The 21,413-nt window shown below is 39.5% G+C and overlaps 2 protein-coding genes across 9 annotated transcripts in view; one reads left to right on the plus strand and one right to left on the minus strand.

Moving 5' to 3' along the window:
* The window catches only part of LOC146583484 (uncharacterized), a 78,767-nt gene that overhangs the window by 35,464 nt on the left and 21,890 nt on the right, over window positions 1-21,413 (plus strand). For 7 of the 8 annotated variants that reach the window (XR_014892289.1, XR_014892290.1, XR_014892294.1 and 4 more), the window contains exons 2-3: window positions 13,837-13,984; window positions 14,544-14,845. The gene's annotated coding sequence lies outside the window, so the exon portion shown is untranslated. The remainder of the gene's footprint in view (window positions 1-13,836; window positions 13,985-14,543; window positions 14,846-21,413) is intronic. The other variant, XM_085272321.1, reaches the window with a different exon arrangement.
* On the minus strand, window positions 70-7,304 carry obi1 (ORC ubiquitin ligase 1). The gene is made up of 6 exons (XM_085272299.1): window positions 7,118-7,304; window positions 6,824-6,959; window positions 4,445-4,536; window positions 4,053-4,274; window positions 3,226-3,314; window positions 70-2,198 (listed from the first exon to the last, which is right to left on the minus strand). Exons 1-6 carry the CDS (start codon window positions 7,187-7,189, stop codon window positions 863-865), a joined length of 1,947 nt encoding a protein of 648 aa, XP_085128425.1. The 5' UTR covers window positions 7,190-7,304; the 3' UTR covers window positions 70-862.

The following is a 21,413-nucleotide window of genomic DNA, read 5'->3' on the forward strand; positions in this document are numbered from 1 at the left end:
CACAGTCTTTACCTAAATTAATTAATCCCAATGAATTAACACTTCATTTATTCAAACCACAACGGCTCCCCAATTAAAATTTCATGCAGCGATTAGAGGTATGTGAAATATACACGATATCGTTAAATTTGCATAATAAATAAGGCGCTTTCTGCGCCAATGGATTTAGTGTGCGTGGGGTCTCTAATGTGCGTCGTTACAGGCAGCATGTTTTGCAGTGTTGGTTCCACTTTCAGTGGCGACAAATTTATTACTGGTTTAATGTGTTGCAAAATTACCAGCAAAAATAGAAAAAATATGGACAGTGTGAGGAAAAAAAACAAATGTAACTGGTACACAACATATTAATCCCCAATGTCAGTGATGAGTTACTGGACCAGGCAATGCAAACCATACAGAAAGGCAAAATTAATTTTCATAATTTTTTGACTATTTAATGCATTCCCGTTTCATTTCCTAATATACATTACAACTACTAATTCAGCAATTTTTAATAACAGTCATATTCATCTGTCTTCAGTATTACAAGCCATTAGAAAGTCCAAAGACCACATTAGCAGAATACAGAAAACAAGGCTGAAGGTATACTTGGAAAGTGTCTCAGCCCCAACTACAGTAGAACAAAACAGCATGGGTTAGGACTACAATGCGATCACCAGTGTGATCAGTGTGCATTAGCACATCACTAATGAGGCCTACAAGCACACTGCACAAAAACTATGACATTCCTATCTCGTTTTAGCTTAATTCTTGTAATATTACAAGAGACAAATAACAATAAGTTACACCCTAGCATCACACAATCACCATAACACTGTACCAAGAGTAGTGCACCAGGAACACATGTTTGTTTTGACATTTTTCACATGAGCTTTGAATGTTTGGTGGGACTGCTTATGGTAAAGGGACTGTGGGACTTTCTCTTTATTGGCTGACTGCTGTTCAGCGTGTGTCTGTCTCTTGTTGTGCTCACAGGCTGACCAGCAGTGTAGCCAGAGGAGGAAGAGGAGGGGTTTACAAGATCATGATCTTGGCTTGCTGGAAAGCCAGAGGGACCGGCCTTATTCTCATCCGAAGGATCAAACAGCAAATCAAAAGATAGCTCTTCGGTGTGAGAGGCCCCTCCACAGACGCCACTCTTCCTACCAGAGACTAATGCAGCACAACCTTCTTCTGCTGAACCTTTTGGAGTTTCTTTGTCGTTCAAGATGCTCTCCTTATTGTCACAAGGTTGGTGATTGTTATGCTTGTTGTGCGTCACTGGTTTACCAGCATGGCTTGACAAGGCATTAGGGAATGTTTGAGGCTCTGGAACTAGGGTGTTGTCCATATCTGTGGAAAGACAGGAATCAACAGAGAGCCCTGGACTACAGGAACTCTCACCCTCCAGCATCATGGAGTCCAACTCTGAGATTTTGTTCAGGTAGGCCACATCCATACAGGCCTCACTGGACATGTGGAAACTATCTGACTCATCAACCACAAAATTAGTGGATCCCTTGATAGAGCTTCCTTTACTTGAACCTGTACATGACTGGTCAGAGTTGGATTTGTCCCAGCCTGCCCAGAAGACAGACTTTGAGGGCTCCAAGTCATTTGGAGGCAAGCCTTTGGGGAATTTCTCAACACTGTTGAATTGGTTCTCCAGTGTGGTACTGCTCTTATCAGGACTGGGAACCTCTTCAAAATCAAGCCTCCTTAGATAAGACCCAGGTTTAAATGCAACTTTCTTCTCACGGATGCCTGGGCTTCTCAGAGTCAGGGAGCGGAAAGCAGATGATGGAGTACTGGGCAAAAAGTCAGAGGAGGTGCCTTCCGAGGCCTCGTTTTTCTGCTTTCCTGTCAGATTTTTACTGAAATCTTTGTGATCTGCGGATGGCATCAACATCAAACTGTGATTTCTAGAAAATGTGCCACATTCTGCCTCTGGATTGCTGCAGATCAACTTCCTCTCATTGTCACTCAAGCTTCTCATCATCATGTTGACTTTCTGCTGCTTTGTGAGAGTTTCCTTAGCAGCCTTGCAACTCCCACACGCTTCCTGCACTTCAAGAGATTTCTTCTCAGACACCCTGATCCGACTCTCCAGCTCATCAATGTACTGGTCACTGCGCTCAAGAGCCCTTTTCAAGTGGTCCACATCGCGCTGATACTGCTGAATTTTAGCTTCCAGTGCTGCGACTGTGTATCGGCCAAACCTGGCGACAGATCATTTAGTATTTAATTTAGAACAGAAAATTCAATACTTTTCAATTTTTTTTTTTTGTTAATCTTTGAAATGTAGTCTATTTAAAAAAAAAAATCAAATGTAGAAACTCAACAAAAACTGAGATATAAATAAAAACAACCTTACATTTTTCTTTTGGGGAGAAAAAGATTGTAAATGGCGATTTCACAGAAAAAAAAGGGCATCTATGTCACATAGGAGTGACTAATGTCAGCCTGGCTCTGGCTACAACATGAATCAAAAACTCAGTATTCAACATGCAAATCCTCATTATTAAAACAGAAGTAATCATTTTAAAATCTATAATAACAACCCAGTAAGCCAAGAACACATTATTACTAGAAGATGCTCAGCAGCAAGAGTGGCTGCAAGAGTGGACCTTATCGACTAATGGCAGCAATTGAGTATTACAATGAGAAAAAAACCAAGGTTCCTCAATTGCAAAATTGACATAGAATAATATTTTTATCTTAACTGTGACTTAAGAAACCCACAAAGGTAGTTATTTACAAAACCTTGCATTGATTTGTAAGTCATCGTATCTTTAATCAAACTCCGGGCTTGGCAGATGTGAGCTTCTTGGTGGTTATGGAAAGTATTACAGTTTAGGATGCATATGTGCTCAAGCACTTCTGTCTGACTGCGCCACCTTTATACTGCAGCAGCAACTCACACCCAAGCTGCATGCTGGGCTGTTTCTCAACCTACTATTTAGTCAATGGCGCAATGTGTGTTGCCCGTCTTCAGTCTGCTCTGATCTTGCCTTCCAAAACGTTTCCTCGTCTCATTTGTACCATAGCTACTCCTAACGCGCTGGTGTTACACAAACAGAGGTGCCATCACAGTTCCAGTTGATCTGAGCTGGATTCCAAATTGACTTATTTTAACCTGCTTATGAAAGTGTGATTTTTTTGTGTGTGTGATTTTAAGACTATGCTCAAGTATAAACCTAAAAAGATTCTTAGATATTGAGGGCAAAGGTTATACATGATACTTACTTCTGAGGAGATCTGCTAGCCACCTCTGCTTTCAGTCTCATGTTTTCTTGCACAAGGTCGACATTTTGAGACCGCAATGTCTTATTTGCCTGAAGGTGGTAAAGTAAACATTATCAAAATATTTCTATTATTCCAAAAAAAACAAAAAACAGCAAGTTACATTATATGGACAAAAGTACTGGACCACACCTGTTAATCTCCATCTAATCTAATTCAAGTATTTTCAGTCCCATTGCCAGAGGTATATTTTAAAAAATACATACAAAATAAAGCACCTAGCCATGCAGACTGCCTTTACAAACATTTCTGGGGAGAGCAAGAAAATAAAAATAAATCGTAAAAAATTGAATTTGAGCGTGATACCATAACAGGATGCCACCACTGCAGGAAATCAGTTTGTGAAATTTCTTATTTCCTGCATATACAATCGGCACAAAATTTGTTTGACGTGGATTTCAATGGCTGAGCAGCTCCCACATGTGTAATATGTAGGTGGTACAGAATTTTTGTCCATATATTGTGTGGTAAAACAAGTAATCGAGCGCAATAAACTTCGAAGCAACATCCATTTAGCTTTACTTGGAATACAAGAATCAAGCAGGTAAAAAAAATAATACTACCAGAACGCTTTTCCTTATATAAAGTAATAAATCGGAATAATTACATGCAATTAATATGTCTACTTTCAACTGTTTCATTAAAACACTCTTTAGACAACTAAAATACCGAACAGTGAACTAACTGCATCTATCAGAAAACAGTGAATTCCTGCTTTAAGGGTCAATTTACTGAAACCTGTAATGTCCTAAATGTTACAGGCTTCATACCTCTTTGAGCTTATCCATGTCTTTCTTTACTTTATCACAGACATCTGTGGCTGCTCGCAGCTTGTTTGTCCACTCCTCCAGGACAAATGGAGCGACCCTTTGTTCATCCAGTTGCACTATATTAATGCTGCAGGGATCCAAAGCAGTCTTCAGTTGCTCCTCCAAGCTTTGATTTTTGGTTTTCAGCTCCTCGTTTTCTCTCATGAGCCCTTCAATTTCCTCCTGTTAGAGAGAGAGAAAAAAAATGAAAATATCATTTGGAAATAATGATATCGAGTGAGATACTAATACAGCTGTGATTATACTTTTATTAACTCTTTTTTTTCTAAACGGCTGTAAATAATAAACATAGGAAAGCATACTAAACATAACAGAGCACGTCAAACCAATACCTCATACTCGCGTAAAATTAATTCCCCTCTCGTTTTTCTGAGACATTTTCTCACAGAAGGACTATCACTGTGATCACCCTCATTTGTTCCTCCTGTAACACAAGCACACAAGTACAGTAAATGATTAACACAATAGACCACAAAACACATTTAAGTAATGTTCCAAGTAATATCAGCTGGCTTTTATGTGGCTTTGTTGTTACCTTAGCACAACATAAGAGTAATAAAGAGGCAAGCGTAAAACTGAAGAACATTCAAGGCTTGAGGTGCTGCCATGTAAAATGCAGGCAAATTTATAGTGCACAGGGAAATTGTGACTGATTTTCACAAGAGAAGACCATCATTTGTAACATTCCTTTTAATAATTTGCTTACATGTTCTCTTTTTAGCACAAAGATTGTTTATTTGGTAAATACATCTTAAAAAAAAAAAAAAAAAAAAAAAAAAAACAAGACCAAATTGGGTTAAAGGAAATCTCTAAAATGATTTATCTCTTTATTTTAATCTTTTCACACGTTCCTGTCTCACGTCTTTATGGTATAGCTTCAACAAGGTGCTGGAAATATTCCTCTGAGATTTTGGTCCATGTTGAAATGATAGCATCACACAGTTGCTGCAGGTTTGTTGACTGAACATCCATAATGTTAATCTCCCATTCCACCACTTCCGAAAGGCGGATTAAGATCTGGTGACTGTGAAGGCCATTTAAGTACAGTGAACTCATTGTAATCTTTGAGAAATCAGTCTGAGCTTTATGACATGGTGTGTTATCCTACTGAAAGCAGCGACCAGAAGATGAGTACTCTGTGAGTACTCAAAGTGGTGCACTTATCAGCAAAAACACTCAGGTAAGGCTGTGATGCTTAAACAATTCTCAGCTGATACTAGGAGAGTCAAAGTGTGTCAAGAAAATATCCTATGTGCATTTACACCAACGGCAGCCAGAAAACAGTTTATACAAGGCAGGATGGATCCATTCATATTGTTTTCACCAAATTCTGACCTACCATCTAAATATCAAAGCAGAAGACTCGAGACTCAGCCAACAATTTCCCAGTCTTCTGCTGTCCCGCTGTGGTGAGCCCATATCAATTGTTGCCTCAGTTACTTATTCACAGCTGATAGGAGCGGCACCTGGTGTTTCATCCGTTTCAATGTTGGACTTATTGTGCATTCAGAGATGCTCTTCTTCACACCTTAGTTGTAGCAAGTGGTTATTTGAATTACTGTTGCTTTCTTGTCAACTCTAAGCAGTCTGGTTTTTCATCTGATCTCTTGCATCATTATAGCATTTTTAATCAGGGAAAATGGGACTCACTGGATATTTTCTCTTTTTCAGACCATTCTCTATAAACCTTACAGATGTTTGCGTGGGAAAATCCCAGCAACCATGTTACATTTAAAGTCACTTAAATTACATTTTCCCCCATTCTGATGCTCTATTTGAACTTCACCAGGTTCGCTTGACCACATCTCTGAGTCTAAATGGATTGTGTTGCTCTCATGTAACTGATTAGATATAGATATATGCATTAGATAAATGCATCAACAAGTGTATCTAATCAAGTGGCCAATGATTGATATTAAAATTCCAACGGTACAGGTGAAACAACTGCAATAATAAAGTCTTTGTTTTTGCAAGAAACAGGTCCGTGAATGACTGAAACAATCAAGTCTGAATCAAGTTTTTGGGGCTAAGCTTAGCTATATGTCTGCATGTCAGTGAGTACTGTCTGGTATTGTTACAAAGAAATCCAAACTGATCTGCCAACAAAAATAGAGAGTAAACGCTGGAAAACAGCAGGGTTGTATGATTAAAACTAAATACATAAAATTCATATATTCAAATATGCCTCACACAAGTTCAAAGGAAACCTAAAACATTTATTTTTCAGTACAACTGTCTTAGATATATCACCTCGTGCTACCTTTGCCTGCATAAACTGTAGCCAGTTTGTTTTATGGATAAGGGAATACAGTTTTACAGACTGCAGGTAAGCCTGCAGTAAGAAAATCAACAGTTTTCCAATAAGCATTTGGAAAGGATGGATCCCCCAGCCCCTGTCAAACGCTTAAACACTGCAAACAATGCTTGCGTTCATAAAGGAGTCATTTTTATGCTGACTTACTCTGAAGCTGCAACAAGCAATCTCACTAAATATGATCCAACTTGCTTTATTAACCGAAATCGTCAACTTGGGGATATTACTAACAAAACAAACGTCAGGGCTCATAGAAAGTTGCCTGCAAAACTTGAGGCCGTGCTTTGTTGGGAGCACAATGAAAAGAAGACTCAGCTGTGAGATGCTGCAGGCAGGCAGATCACCTCTTCTCTTCTGCTTCAAGCCTGCTTTCCTTTGTTTGCCCGCAACTACTCACCGATGATTTCCCTGCAGGGGTTCTCTGTTGTGATGGGGACTCTGCAGGTGGGACACTGGTTAGCTTTCTTTAACCACATTTCCATGCAGGATGAACAGAACACGTGGTGGTTGGAACAAATAACCGGCTGCCTAACCTGCACCGAGAAAAACACGAGCAAATTAACCCACTAGCACAACCAAACACAACAAACAACGGTCACCTCCGTTTAACTCATGTAGGAAACAGTTTGCCTAGTTTGTTTACCAAACCATAGGCGCTAACGAGGAGGTTAAAAAATCGAACGACGCTTACCTTTCCGAGGCATATCTGGCAGGAAATTGGCAAAGTGAGAGAGAGGGTAGATGCCTGGTAGTTCAGAGCCATTTTTCATTAAAAATGTAACTCACTTCCCTGAAGAGGTACAAATCTCCCACCAAACCGCTGCGTCGCGCGCCGAGCCTCACAACTACAGAAACCCAGAGGGGTCAAAAGGCGGTACTTCGCGAAACAGGTACAGTTGCCCTTCACCCGTAATTTTATAATACTAAAATTATGTCTTCTTCACTGGGTTTGACAGTGAAGAAGACACACACAAGTATATTGTTGTAATGTATTCTAGTCACGGCTAAACCAGGGCACAATAGCTTTATCACTTGCCAGTGTTTAAGCAAACTATTGTTATTTTAAACCGGAAATAGAAAAGCGTTAGGAGTAATGTGGACTCTATTTGATAAATGTACGTCCAATATTGATGAAGGCGATAAAACCAGACATTACACCTGTCTGTGGTTCATTCAGTATTGTATATACATACTTTATACATTTTTAAAAAAGTATTTTCCTTCTCCTGACTTTATTTTGCATATTTGTCATGCTTACATGTTTTAGATTTCAGAGACGTTTTAATATCAGACAAACATAAACTAAGTTACTACAAAATTCAGTTTTAATTGATGAGTTATTAAGGGGAAAAACTATCCAAACCTACTTGGCACTATGTGAAAAATTAACTGCCTGCTATCATAAATTAACTGTGATTAACCATTTTTTTTAAACATGCTCATGTTCAGTTTCACTAGCCACTGCCAGGCCTGAATGCTGCCAGACCTGTTAAATACACCACTTAAATGGAACCTGTCTGATAAAGTTGACCAAAAAGGCTCACACAAAGGCTCATCTCACAGTATCCAAAAACATCTTGATGATCCCCAAGACATCTGGGATAATATTTGAACTGACAGGACAACAGTTGGAAGTTTAGAAGGTTTTATGCCATTAAATGTGGCATAAAACTAACACAGCATTTCATAAAGAGAACATCACATCAACACTCTGCCTAACATGGTGGTGGTAGTGTCATGGTCTGGGACTGCTTCCAGTTCCATTGATGGAACCAAAAAACCTACAAAGAGAATGTCCATCCATCAGTTCACGCCCTGAAGTTCAAGTTCACTTGGACAGTGATCTAAAATGCAACGAGCGGGTTGACCTCTGAATAGCTTTAAAAGAAGGTTTGGAGTGAGCTAATAAGAAGTCTGGACCCAAATCAGATTGAGATGCTTTGACAGGTCCTTGCTGCTTGAAAACCCTCCAGTGTGTTTGAATTAAAATAACTCTGCAAAGAAGAGTTGGCCAAAATTCCTCCACGGTGATGTGAAAGCTTCATTGACAGTTATTGCAGAGGCTTGATTGCAGTTCTAGGCGCCAAGGGTGGCACAATCAGTCATTAGGTTTCCGGGGGTAAATACTTTTTCACACAGAGCTAGGTAAGTTTGGATATTTTTTTTCCTTAATAAATAAAGTCATAGTTTAAAAACTATGATTTTTTATTTTTTTACACAGCTTATATTTGTCTGATATTAACCTCCTAAGACCCAAACTCTTTCATGGCATGCATATTTAATTTCTCTTTGCTTTTTGGGCTGTTTGGGACCTGATGAATTTAAAAACAAAGAATTACCAGTTGTTGTTTTTTACTTGATTTTTGTTTCTGAGAAAAATGAGATCCACATATTAAATTTCGATAGAACAGTGACAGTATAATGTCCTCGTGAGTGGATAAGAGCAAAATTTTGTATTTTGGTCTAGACATCCCAAAATGTAATGTCCACATATGTGGACACCAGATCCTAGGAGGATAAAATCTGTTCCGCAAGAAAAAGAAATAAAAAGAAATCAGTAACATGGCAAATATGTTTTCACAGCTGTGTATACAAGATGGATGTGCCTTCCAGGCCTGAAAGATGAAACCACGGTTTAATAGCCTTAAACCTTTGTTGTGGCAATAAGGAGACCTCTCGTCAGGTTTTAAACGAAGTCCAGTTGTACTAAAGTCTGTGGGAAAATGACAGTTTGGGTTCTCATGTCTGTGACCCCAGTAAACACTTTCAATCACTAGTTTCAGGTCTTATTAAATACATTATCTACACTATCTACAATATGTTCCCCATTAGAGCCAGGAGGCCTATTGCTAAGTTGAGAGCAATCTGCTGGTGCCTTGATACAGTATCTTTACTTCACATAACAGTGTGTTTAAAGGATTCTTTTAAGGTTGTACTTTATTAATTCCTTCTTTAGTTTGACATCATGGAAACCATGATGTCAAACTAAAGAAGAGAGATTTAAAAAATGCAATGTATTTTTTTTTACATATTACAAAACATGTTTTACAAATGTTTGTAAGAACTCACTGTGGAGACCCCAAGCAATGAGTCCTAATGACTTTAGGCCTAACAGAAATGCATTGATTATTGGTGCTCCAAATAGAGAGCTCATTTAAGAAAGCTTGTATGTGTTGAGGATCCATTGATGATTACAACAACAGTACTTAACTTTTTTTCACATATTATAGGTCTTCTGTCTGAATTAATACATTGGGGTTATCATCAATAATTAGTTGGGAAAGCAAACCCAATTTAACATATCATCATTTTTTTTCCATATAGTTTAAAACGTGATTTCCTATTTTCAAGTTTACTATGTTGTATTTGGGAAAGTTGCACATCACTGCATTTTGCAATGCAAATATGACCATGTGTGCATATGATGCAAACTACAACATTTTTCTTTCACAGAATACACTCCTGGATTTGATGGGCAAGGCAGCTGTATTCCCTATAAAAATCTATAAAGCTACCTTTCATCCAGGGGAATGCTGAAATTTTGGATGTATAATTTGCATGCCACAGATTATACTGGTAAATTATTTTAAAAATGAACTTCCAAAATAAAGTCCTGAAAGAGGCTTCAATGGTTCAGTGTAGTAAGAAAAATGTAATAATAAAATATTAACTTTTCATACACACAGCAGCACAACTGCTTTCTATTTGGGTTACACTGTAAACAAATATAGCTGTTCTCTAGTAAACTCACTACACATTGAACTTCTGGCAAAACTTTAAGTAAAGAATGATTAACTGGGTAGAAATTATTAAGAAAATTGGTCACTATAGGTCAATACACTCCCAGTAAAAACAAGATATTTAGCTTCGAATTTCCATCTTTATAGTTTTTGTAAAATGATAATTCACAGCAACGTACAAAGATCAAGGGGGATGCATGACAGAAACTAACTGCAAATTGAAAATCTCTTAAATAGATGCCACAAATATCTCATTCATTCAGTTAGAAAACGATTGCATTGCAATATTTTGTGATGCCTAAATGATCTAATTTATAAATAACAATACAGAGTGACCAAATATTAGCATAATATTCACTACAAGTATTTCAAATTACATCTGCCCCACAGCTTAGCCCCACAAAGCCATTACTCATATCTAAACCAACATGTCCTGTGCACATTGCATCTTAAGCCAGGACATCTTCTCAAGATCTAATATGATTAGAATTGACTGACTTCAAAATAACCTTGTACACTGATCCCAGTTTGAAAACATCACCAGTACTTGTTTGATTGTTTAGTGGTCTATTAGGTGGATCACAGGCTTCCATGTGTTCTCACTCATTTTTCATACCACCAGAGAACATTTGGAGTAAATGTACGTAATGAATATGTTTAAGTTAAATCAGTTAGAGAGCAACATCAGTGTAGAATCAATTTAAATGCCATTATTCAATGTTACTCTTCATTATCCCTAAACAATGAGAATATTTTAATGTATACAGACTTCTGAAGGAGAGGCAGCAGGAACATATTCAAATATTTTTAGTAACTGTATCCGATTGGACTGAAAAAAAAAACAATGTGGATGTTATGTGCAAGCTTTCATATAATTCTATATTAATCCCTGCATTGAAAACAACTTCAAAGTACGCCTTACACACAAGATGCTGTCAGAGGCACTTTCCAGTGTGCCACAGCAAACCTGCAAAACTGTAAAAGAAGTGGTTAATGAATTTACTTCAGGGCAACTTGTCCTAAAATAACCAATATCAGGCCAAAATGAAAGAAATACCCATTGTCCCACTGCGATTGCTTTGCTTTGCAACAGGCCGGCCATTAATTGGTGACAGTCAATTAATCACAGCCGGCACAGACGGCTGCATCTATTGATCTTGTCCCAGCACTTATTTTTCATCCCTAAATGACACCGATTGCCATATTTGACCAGCATGTGTAATGGACAGTGAAGAACCAATGACCCAAGTGTCATTCTTGTCACTGGTCGGGATCTCGATCCCTTCCCCCATCTCTGGCAAATAGCATCTTTACCATTTAGCTGGGAAAGGTTTAGACTGCCCTAAGAGCACAGCAGCGAAACAGTGTGCTCTGGTGCTCAGATGACCTTTTCTGTTTAAGGCTTAATCTCTGACAAATGCTTGCTTTAATTAGCCTGATACCCCCTGCCTAGACTGCCTCCCCACCCTCCCTCTCTCCCTCGGCATGTAGTGTTCTGCTTTTCTTTCTCTCTTTTCAATTTGACTTTTGGAAATCCTCAAACCTGAAAAACCTTCCCTCTGTGTATTGCTATTTTATTGGAAAAATATTAAGTGTCTTTTTTCAACACATAATTGTGATCATGGGATTTCAGGATATCTTCCAGGATATTATTCAGCACACTCTAGTTTATTTAGCTCAATAATACGAAATAAGTGCACATAATGAATGTCTAGGACTTGAATTTGAAAGTGTGTCCACAGAACAAAGCACAAGGAAAGCAGTAGGTTTCAGGTCAGGATTTGTTGGAGTAAAGATTAGCCAGGGCACATTAGGAGGCTTAAGATAACACACAACAGCAACCTGCATGCCTCATCTATCGATCAGGCTCTATCAGAGACGGGGAGTGTGTGTATGTGTGCAAATTCAAGAAAACGACAGATGGTTTATGCTTTCAACAGCCGTAAAGTACTCGAAAGTACCCCTAAGTAATGTCATAATTTAATATAGAAATTGTGTAATATTCGTAGAAAATGAATATGTCAATTGCACAAGAAGAATCTGATGCAGAGTCTTCTGATTGTCTAGATTAAACTGGGCAAATGTTGCTGAACTGTTTATAATACTGTTGAAATCAATTCCTCTCACAGCCTCTGCTTCACCCAGAGACTGCACAAGACCATGCATCCTTTCCACTGCAGGAGCAAACACAAGAAAAAGAGATGCATGGCTACAAATCCCTGTTTTATTGGAAAGGGGCCTAATTATTAGGATGTAAGTCAGGCTGTGACTGGAGGGCCGTCTCCTTGATGCGGGCCCGGTTTATATTTATCCCCTTCTCTGCAGCTACAGCAGCAGTGCCACCATCACTACCAGCAGTGTGTGGCGCTTTTATTACATCGCCCACAGGCAGGTTCAGCCCTGTCACAGTCACACACATTCAAGCATACACTCACACACACACAGCCTGCAGGACCGGCAGCCAGTTGAGTCCCCTCCACAGCAGAGTTGCCCTGCATCCCCATGCAGAGCCCCACATGGGCCCATGGGACAGTGGAGGGAGGGAGCGGGTATTATGGTAATACTATGGCCTGCTGCTCCCTTCCCCTCTCCTGCAGCACAGCTGGGAAAGACCATCATTACAAGTATTGTAGCAATCTGTTTAAGAGGGACACATTGGAGAGATTGGGTGACAGAGAGAGGATGAGTGCTGCATACATAGATCACATAAAATATGATTTAAATGTGTGTGAGGGGACCAGGAATAAAATGCAAAACTTGTTATGAACACCTTATATCAAGTCTACTGTCAGAATGGCCAGCTGTAAATCTCTATTTTCCCCTTTTTTACTTTTTTATTTTATTAAAGGTTTCTCGTGTTGAGCTGGTCATATCTCAAGATAGGGGGCCTGTGGCACATAAGGAATAAATAGGACATAAAGTACTTGAATCTCTAATGCCTCATATAGCTTTACCAATCCATATTGTAGTGTGTCACAGGCTAGAAATCCATTAGAAAACGTCTGAAATCAAACAGCCCTGAAATGGTGCGAACACACTGCTGTTAGGGTCAAATTACCCTGATTTCATGTACAAATTCACTAACCAATTATTTAAGGACACAAATCGAGTACAGGAGGTATTCCTGTGAAGGTAACCCCTTACATCGCATATCTCACCGCATCAGTTTGAATAGCAATAGGTTAATGATTATATATCAAGGACGTCTGATCAGAATAAACAGCCTACTCCACTATTCTGGGAGAAGATTAGACCTTTGACAGAGCAGTCACTCACTGTCGGATTAGGCTGCTCAAAGCCATCCATCTACTTGTCTTGTTTTGGAGCAAAAAAGAGCAGGCTGTGAATCAGAGCCTTCCTTAGACTCCATCATCCTCACAGCATTTTTAGGAAACAGAGATATCCATTACATCCTCTTTCTCACCCCCCCTTCTTCTTCCCCCTGCCCTCCTTCTCGTTCTATTTCCAGCTCAGTTTTGAACAGAAAGTTCGATTGATAAAGCGCAGAATCTATAAGCGCACGCACAGAGGTGAAGGGTTATTGAATATTCTGAAGACGAACTATTAAAAATGCATATTATCTCATTATTCCTGCTGCCAAATAACTCGAAACTGTATATGCCAGAAGATGGAAAATGGCTCTCCTTGTCTTCTTTTCTTGACCTGACAGAGGGCGCATGAAGAGGAGACAAGGGAGGGAGCAGAATGGTCTTTTAAAAACTGCTTCACTGCACTAATGTTCCTGAAACCTGAGCTCTTATTGGATCTGAAGGGCATTATAAGACAAGGCATCCTCCACCCTCTACCCCTGTTTAAAGGTGAGTGTATTACTGACTTCCTCACAGCAGCAGTTGGTGAGAACGCGCTGTTTATTGGTGATGTCACGTTATTTTCTTTTGTAAAAACAGCCACTGAGAGGGCTGGTGAAATAATGTTCAGAAAAGACATTTGTCAGCACTTACCCTCCCCCTGCGCCTCACTCTTAGCACACACACACACATTCACATACTCTCTCTCTCACATGTGCACATACACACACATACACACACACCAGGAGGCCTTATTAATTATTTGTAGCCACTTGACTTCATATTGTGCTTCCAGTGGCTTGGTCAAAGATTATAATTACCACTTCCCTGTTTGTATCATTTTCCATCTCCTGTGCTTTTAGTGCAGTATTACTTCTCTTGTCCCCCTCTCTCTCCCTCTCTTCCTCCCTCTCTCCCCGTATACACAAGACCAAAAGTGCAGGCACATCATTTATTGATAAGACAAAAAGAATGTAATGAAATTATCAATGTTCTTGAATTAATTATGAACATGATTAAGAAAGCTAAAATCTCAGGAGCCAGTCTCTCATTACCCATTCACTCTTAGGGATTGCTTTCATTCAGGGAAGGAGAGGCGAAAAAGCCTTCCAGCAGAGCCCACTCCAGCTCAGCTCTTCTCCCCGTGTGCCTGTCCCCTTGTCTCTGCTTGCCAGGCCAGTTGACCAACCCTCCAACAAACCAGCCACCGGCCCGCCTGGACGGCTCGCTCGCGCCCAGGCTTGTTACTGTGAGGTAGTCAGACGCAGCTAGCTGCCTCGTGGCCTCTGACATTTGCGTGGAAAAAAAAAAAAACGAGGATGTGCTCAACTTTCCTCTCCTACACCTGCGATCGCGCTCTGGGGTCTCAAGGTAAGTGAAACTTTTGTCATTAGACTTAAACGGTTTAAGTTATCAGTTGTAGCTGTGTTTTCCACACATGTCTATGTGTCTGTTAACTGCTACAAGAAATAACTTTCACTATATCATATCAGTGAGAGTGAGTGCTTTCTTCATCTTATTTTACAGGGAAAATTAGAACAACATAACTATATTGCTAACTAAGAAAATACATTATGCATTACTTTCAGCAGACTTTCAGCAGCTTGACTAGAAAAACAGAATTTGTGGTAAATCATCACCTGTGTAAGACAATAGTAAAATAGACATTATAATGCATATTGGATATTACAAGTTAAATTAAGAATCTTTTACTTCAGTCCGTTCATTTGATTCTGTTTGATTTTGTCACACCAGTGTTACAGTGGCAGTCTGTAATGCCTTCTGCAGGGATTTAATTTAAGAGCTGTCTATTTCCACCGTGCAGTTTATGGTTGATATGAAGTGAACTGCTCTACCTCTATCACAAAACTATGCGCCCGAATAAATATGACATCCTGGTGACTAAAACAAAATGTAGTACATGTAATTTTTACCTTTTAAATAATCAATTGTATTTGCAATGATGCATTTGTGATTATGTTTGTAGAGCATGCCCACTTTGTATCAATGAGTGTAATTTCTCATGATGTTTAACTCATTTCAGCAGCTATTTATCCATTTATATTCAGTGAGAGCAACAGAAATGCTCAGCGAGAGCTACGTATATTTGGTTCACTCGAGCTTTCTTTTGCTCTGTCACACGGGACAGTATATGGGGCAATACTCCCCAAAGTATTGGGAGTTTCAAACAAAGTCTCTCTTTTCTGTCTTTCTAGCTTTCACTACATGTGCACACTCTTACACACTCTCAACTACAACCCTGCAAACACACACACACACGCTTAACCATACTGTAGATATAGAAATATAAACCTAAGCCTTTTTTTTCTACTCACACCACAGTCCAAATAGAAATCAGACAAACCTACATATGGAAACACCACAGTATATTCACACTAATGTGCACACAGCTTATTCATCTCACAATGATTCATGTTATTTTATGACACTCTGAAGTTAACCATTAAGTGATAACCAATTTAAGGTGAAATACAAGAGATATTCAGGCTTATACTTTTTACTGACAGCGAGAGCTTTGTGGGAAATTTTTAAAAAAATCCTAAAGTGAGATATGTGGAGCATTCCTTTTTTCTTTCTCAAGAATTAATATTATTCTTGACTTCTCTGTCAGAATTTAAAAAAATAAAAGACCCACTTGAAGGAAACAAAAACAAGAGAGAAAAGGAGAGACATCTTAGGGGTTAATGGCATTCCTCCTGTCCTAGCGATTGATCCAAGTATTGGATCGCCCATAAAGCTGCAGTTACTGGATATTACCCGCTATCGGCCTGCAGTGATGGCCTGGATAAGAAGTGCTTACCAAAGAGGATGCTCCTTCAGGGCAGATACAGTTTCCCAGCCCTCTGGGAACAACAACCACATGCCTGCTGCTTGCTCAGGAACTTTCTTCCTCATTGAGTAAATCCAGGGCTCTTATCAAGTTACTGGCCTAGTGAACTGCTCAAAAAATGTTTAAACCTCCTTAAATTTTTGAGCTGTGTTGGGAAAGAGCAGTAATCAAAAGGCACCTGTGTTTCATAGATAAGGGTGTTGATTGTTTGGTTTGGTTTTTATGTCGGATGAAATGGGGGTTATCGCAGATTCAGATCTGAGCAGAATGCACTTTTGCTGATTTTTACTGGGTTCACTTGCAAAGTTGCTGAGGAACCCATTACAGAACTGTATGTACTTAAAAGAAGTTTACTTTGTTTCCACCAGACATCGTTAACCTCGTCTTTAGTAATTACTGCAGTTGGTTTAGGAAAAAAAAACCTAAAATGGGCTTCAAGAAACTAGTCCTGTCTGTTGTAGTCTTCCTCGAGACTTGTATTGTGAATAGCCGATTCCAAGTCTGTGCCAAGGTGGGCAGCACTACCCATGAGCATCTGCTGTATGTCTCTCTGTGGTATTACCCATGAAGCACCTGGCTCACACCACACACAAGCAACCAGAGCCCAGATGGCAGCTAAGCAGGCTAATTATTTCAACACAAAACTCCACTGTCCCACACCGGCACTGTGGAGCTGCTTTGGCATTCTGCATCTCTGTCTCTAGATCTGCTGAAGAGGATGTCTGCCATGGAACTATAAAGGCGTCAAGTGGGTAATAATAGTCATAGACAGGCCCCCACACAGTGCTTGGCATCCAGATGTAAGGTTGGTCATAAGTGGTCTCCTTTAGAGGAACAGAGGCATTTGGCAACGTTTGATAGTGCATTGTTTTCGCCCTCATTGTTCATTGATGCAAATTCATGCTCATAATATTCCAGAGTTGATAACAGCATAAGTTTTTTTCAGTCTTTTTTTTTTTTTTTTTTAAATCCACTCATAAATATAAGCACCTGGAAAATGCTGACTCGGATTCTTAACAGTATTCGATCGCAGTGGAAGCAACAGTAGCCAATTGTTTCCCCTCAAAAACATGAACACAATAAGAATCTCTATTGTTTTGTGTATTTTCTTTTCAGCCACGAAATAACTGTGACATCTCCTTCAGCCTCCCTGTTCATTCATTTATTTACGGTTATCCACTGTGTCCCCTGGTGGCCATAGAGAGGTGCTGTGACGTCTTCAGATGCCGACACCGACCCAAAATCATTCACTTACCTCCTCTGTAATGTTGCTGTATCATCGAGGACACACTGTGTCCTTGTTTCAATTACAGCAGCACTCCCAGCGCATGCACTACATCCTGTTTGTGTATGGCATGACAGGCTTAGCGCTGTCAATTCAATTTTCAAGAATCCACTGACACTTACAAGCTCTAAACTACTGCAGGTGTAGTGCACTGCAGGCTTTAACCAAATTACAGCTGGTCTGGTAATCAAGCTGTGTCAATGTCTTTATCTAACATCAGAGGCTGCAGTTTCACTCTACATCCTCTCAGAGGTTGATGAAGTGTTGCCATTAGTGCGCATCTCCTGCCTCTTCAGCCACATCAGAGGAAGAATAGGTTGTGCTAGATAAAGCTGTCACTTAGAACAAGGTGCAGCGGCCACAGTGATAACCTACTGACTCCATCATTACAAACTCCACTAGTGGGAGGACGGCCAGTATCTTTATCTACTGGTTCTTGTTGGAGAACTATATTGCTGCCTGTAGCCATTGTGTTTTGTATTTTATAGACATGAAAAATATGGATTGACATGCAAAATAAGTAAATCAGGAGAGCGGTTAAGCTACTAGGCATCCACCACATGCTTCTCATCTCACATTATTTATTGGAAACATTAGAATTTCCTGCAAACTCTGTGCTGTGTGCTTTTTCTTATGTTTTGCAGTGTTTGAGAACTGAAATATTTATAAATGTCCAGCACAATAAAATATTTCACTATCTTCTTTAATGGCTAATACGATGTAGATATCTGGAGTTGGTTGTCAGAGAAGTCAGAACATTTACATTCAAATAAATACATTTATTGTTATGTCCAGCCACTAATTACAGTTTTTTACGTGGAAAGGAAATTGCTAAACTATTTTGTAGACTCAAACTCAGAGGCAAATTAGCTGAAGTAAAGCAATAAAGACTCTAATTTGTCCCAGTACAGTTCTATCTCATCCTTTCACCCCCCCTCCTCCTCTTTCCCTCTCCCTAAAGTGTATCCCATCTGCTTTGGGGACCTCTCGCCAGCATGCGAGAGCAGGATAAGCACACCATTTCCCTGTCAATACTTTGCTATTAGCCTCTGCAGATCCATATATCACTGAGCTGTAGGGTATGAGCTGGTGTAGGTTGTGTTCTTCTTATCTGAATGGCCAAGGCTGGGGTTCTCCTCTCTGCCCTGCACTTTGATTTATCCAGTCAGTAGGTTAATGAGAGATAGACGTTGGCCCTTTACTCTTACCCTGGGTGGTGGAGGGGCATGTACATGTAGACCAGTAGGATAGAGTAAGAAAGGCACCACATAATGTATTGTAAGAGAGTTTTCAATAGCAATTGAACAGTGGCAAGAAAATGTATGTTAATCCTTGGAAATAGCTAGTTTTCTAATTGAACTTTTATTCATATTAGACCAGTTTTACTTTAATCTTAATAGCACACAAAAGCAAACATCATGTGTATCACTTAAAACGCTCATTGAAAAATTAAGTAAATTGCAAGAATCTGTGACTCAGATGTGTATTTTCCTTATAGCTCTATCTCATTTCTGCCATATTTAAAAGTTATTCTTTGCCGTTAGCCTGTACTGCGTCTTTATCTTTAGTTTTAGTCTCACTGAGCATTCTGATGTTTAATTCATTTGGACTTGTTCAAGTCCAAGATCCAAACTTTTAACCTTTTTTTTTTATTTAACAAAAGACTAAGTCAAGAGAAAAATAAATGCTATAAACGATTCAGCTGTTTTGTTTATTTGTTTGCTTTTTGTTTTGTTTTTTATGTACCATTTGTATTAACAGTTGGTTGGCTGGTTTGTTTGTTTGTTCATTCATTGGTTGATTGGTTTGTTGGGGGTTTTGTGTCATTGGTCCAGTTGTTTGTTCATTCGTTCATTCGTTTGTCTGAATGGTCTAAAGTGGAGTTTGGTGAATAGCTAAGTGTACAAGTCAACTATGATATTTGTGCTAACAACCATGATGGTACCTGCTCACTTTAAATGCTGAAAAGAGTTAATGCAAACTATATCTATAAAATGTAATAACTATATATGTTGTTTCGACAGCAGATATTGGGGCTGACAAGAGTGTGATCTATGGTGTAATTACAAGCCACCTGCAGAGAAAGGAAAATTATGGGTCTCATGACAACACCGTCTGTGGCAGCTTACACCTTAACTTAAACGCTATATTTATTCATATTCATGGACAAGATGAGTATGATAAGTAGTGCCAACCCTAAAATGAGATATGTTGCCTTTCAACACTTCCCTAGATATGTGAGTTGCATTGCCTGTTACATCAGTGAGTTTATGACCTGCAGATATTTGGCCTCAATCCAGTAAGAAACTGCCTAATGAGCAAGCTGTGTCAGTGTCTCTTACAGCTCCCTCTCAGCAGTCTGCCTGTACAGTTTGTAGTGTGTGTGTGTGTGTGTGTGTGTGTGTGTGTGTGTGTGTGTGTGTGTGTGTGTGTGTGTGTGTGTTTAAAAACAAGTGAAATTCTCTATGTTGAAGGCATTTAGCTGTGGGATAGAGGAGGAACTCAGGAACACACACACACACAAGCACAACAGGGGAAGACAAACCACTGCCAGATAAATGTCCTACTTAACTATTACAGAACATTTGAACAAGAAGACAGAACCCACCCACCCCAACACACACACACACACACACACCTTACATGAAAATATTCAGCATATGGTTGTATGCTTCTAGCTTGTTTCCCAAGGCCAGTTTCCCAGCTGGCTCCCTGAGAGAACAGAAAAAAGAGGGGGAGAGAAACAAGGGCTCAAAAAATACAGGACAAGTGAAAGAAAAAGGAAAGAAGGAGATGTACAAAAATAAGAAGAGCAAGAATGAAAAATGCGGGGGAAATGAGAAAAAGTAGCTGAAGCACTTGCATGTGCCTCCCATCCCTACTCAGCCTCTGACAGATGTATCACAGGTTCAGACTGTTAAGTACCTGATAATTGGTTTGCCTGTGAGGCATTAGTCATTACAGTTCTGTAGCAACTAACAAGGCCCTATAGGGGATGACAGCTTTTCTCTGTGATTTATACAAGGTCTGAGAAAAGTGGTCCTACACCCTCCCAGACCTTTTTTTTAAACAGCATCAGAAGATCCCGAAAGAACTTCTAGTGTAAGAACTGTAAGTGACTGGCAGCATATTGTTGCACGTCAACTGCCAATATTGATCCTGTGAAACAGCAGTTTACTCCAAAAGCTGTGGGTTATAAAATGTGGCTCAAACTGCATTTGCACACATTTTGAAGGCCTGGACGTGCTGTATTATTCCTACTCGTCAGTGGATTGATTTGAAATGAATCGTTCTAGTTCAGGTCTTTGTAATGACCAATCCACAGGTATCTTAGTCACAGTTTGTTTAGAGTGGCACACAGGAGACAAGTGTAATATAGGTATGCTCAGTAATGCTGTTGACATCAAACACGTCTCATTAATAAATCAGGGAATCGTTTCAAGTCTGTCTCGCTGTTCTCGACTGTCAGCTTCAGACTTTGATAAGACCAGAGTAAGTACCGCGTTTAGTTTGAAGTTGTTCACATAAGCGGTGATCTTTTCGGTTTTCGCTGTTGCTAGGCGCCAGGCAGTTTTGTGACCTCATAGGCGATGTCACCAATCTCCACGTTGCCTAGCAATCCGTGTAGAGCATCATTATCTGTGATCTCACAGTTCAGATAAGAGTCAGCAGTTCAGATAGCATAGTTTATAAGTAAGCCTCTAAAAGTAAAGAGCACTAGATGTGATGTCAGATCACACCAGAGTTTAACTGCTAACAGTGACATCTGCCTTTGCTCGTGCTAACTTGCCTTTAGTAACAAG

This window comes from Mchenga conophoros, linkage group LG1 (genome assembly GCF_057382185.1).
Source record: "Mchenga conophoros isolate Kocher_MC1m ecotype Shallow Benthic linkage group LG1, M_conophoros_male_GT1.1, whole genome shotgun sequence".
Classification (NCBI taxonomy): domain Eukaryota; kingdom Metazoa; phylum Chordata; class Actinopteri; order Cichliformes; family Cichlidae; genus Mchenga; species Mchenga conophoros.

Bases quoted from the DNA above. Each gene is read 5' to 3' on its own strand.
- obi1 (XM_085272299.1), bottom strand. From the start codon at position 7,189: ATGGCTCTGAACTACCAGGCATCTACCCTCTCTCTCACTTTGCCAATT. The intron at 4,275-4,444 runs GTATTGGTTTGA...TCTCTCTAACAG, and splicing joins TAATTTTACGCGAGTATGAG to GAGGAAATTGAAGGGCTCAT. The intron at 2,199-3,225 runs GTAAGTATCATG...ATCTGTCGCCAG, and splicing joins GCTAGCAGATCTCCTCAGAA to GTTTGGCCGATACACAGTCG.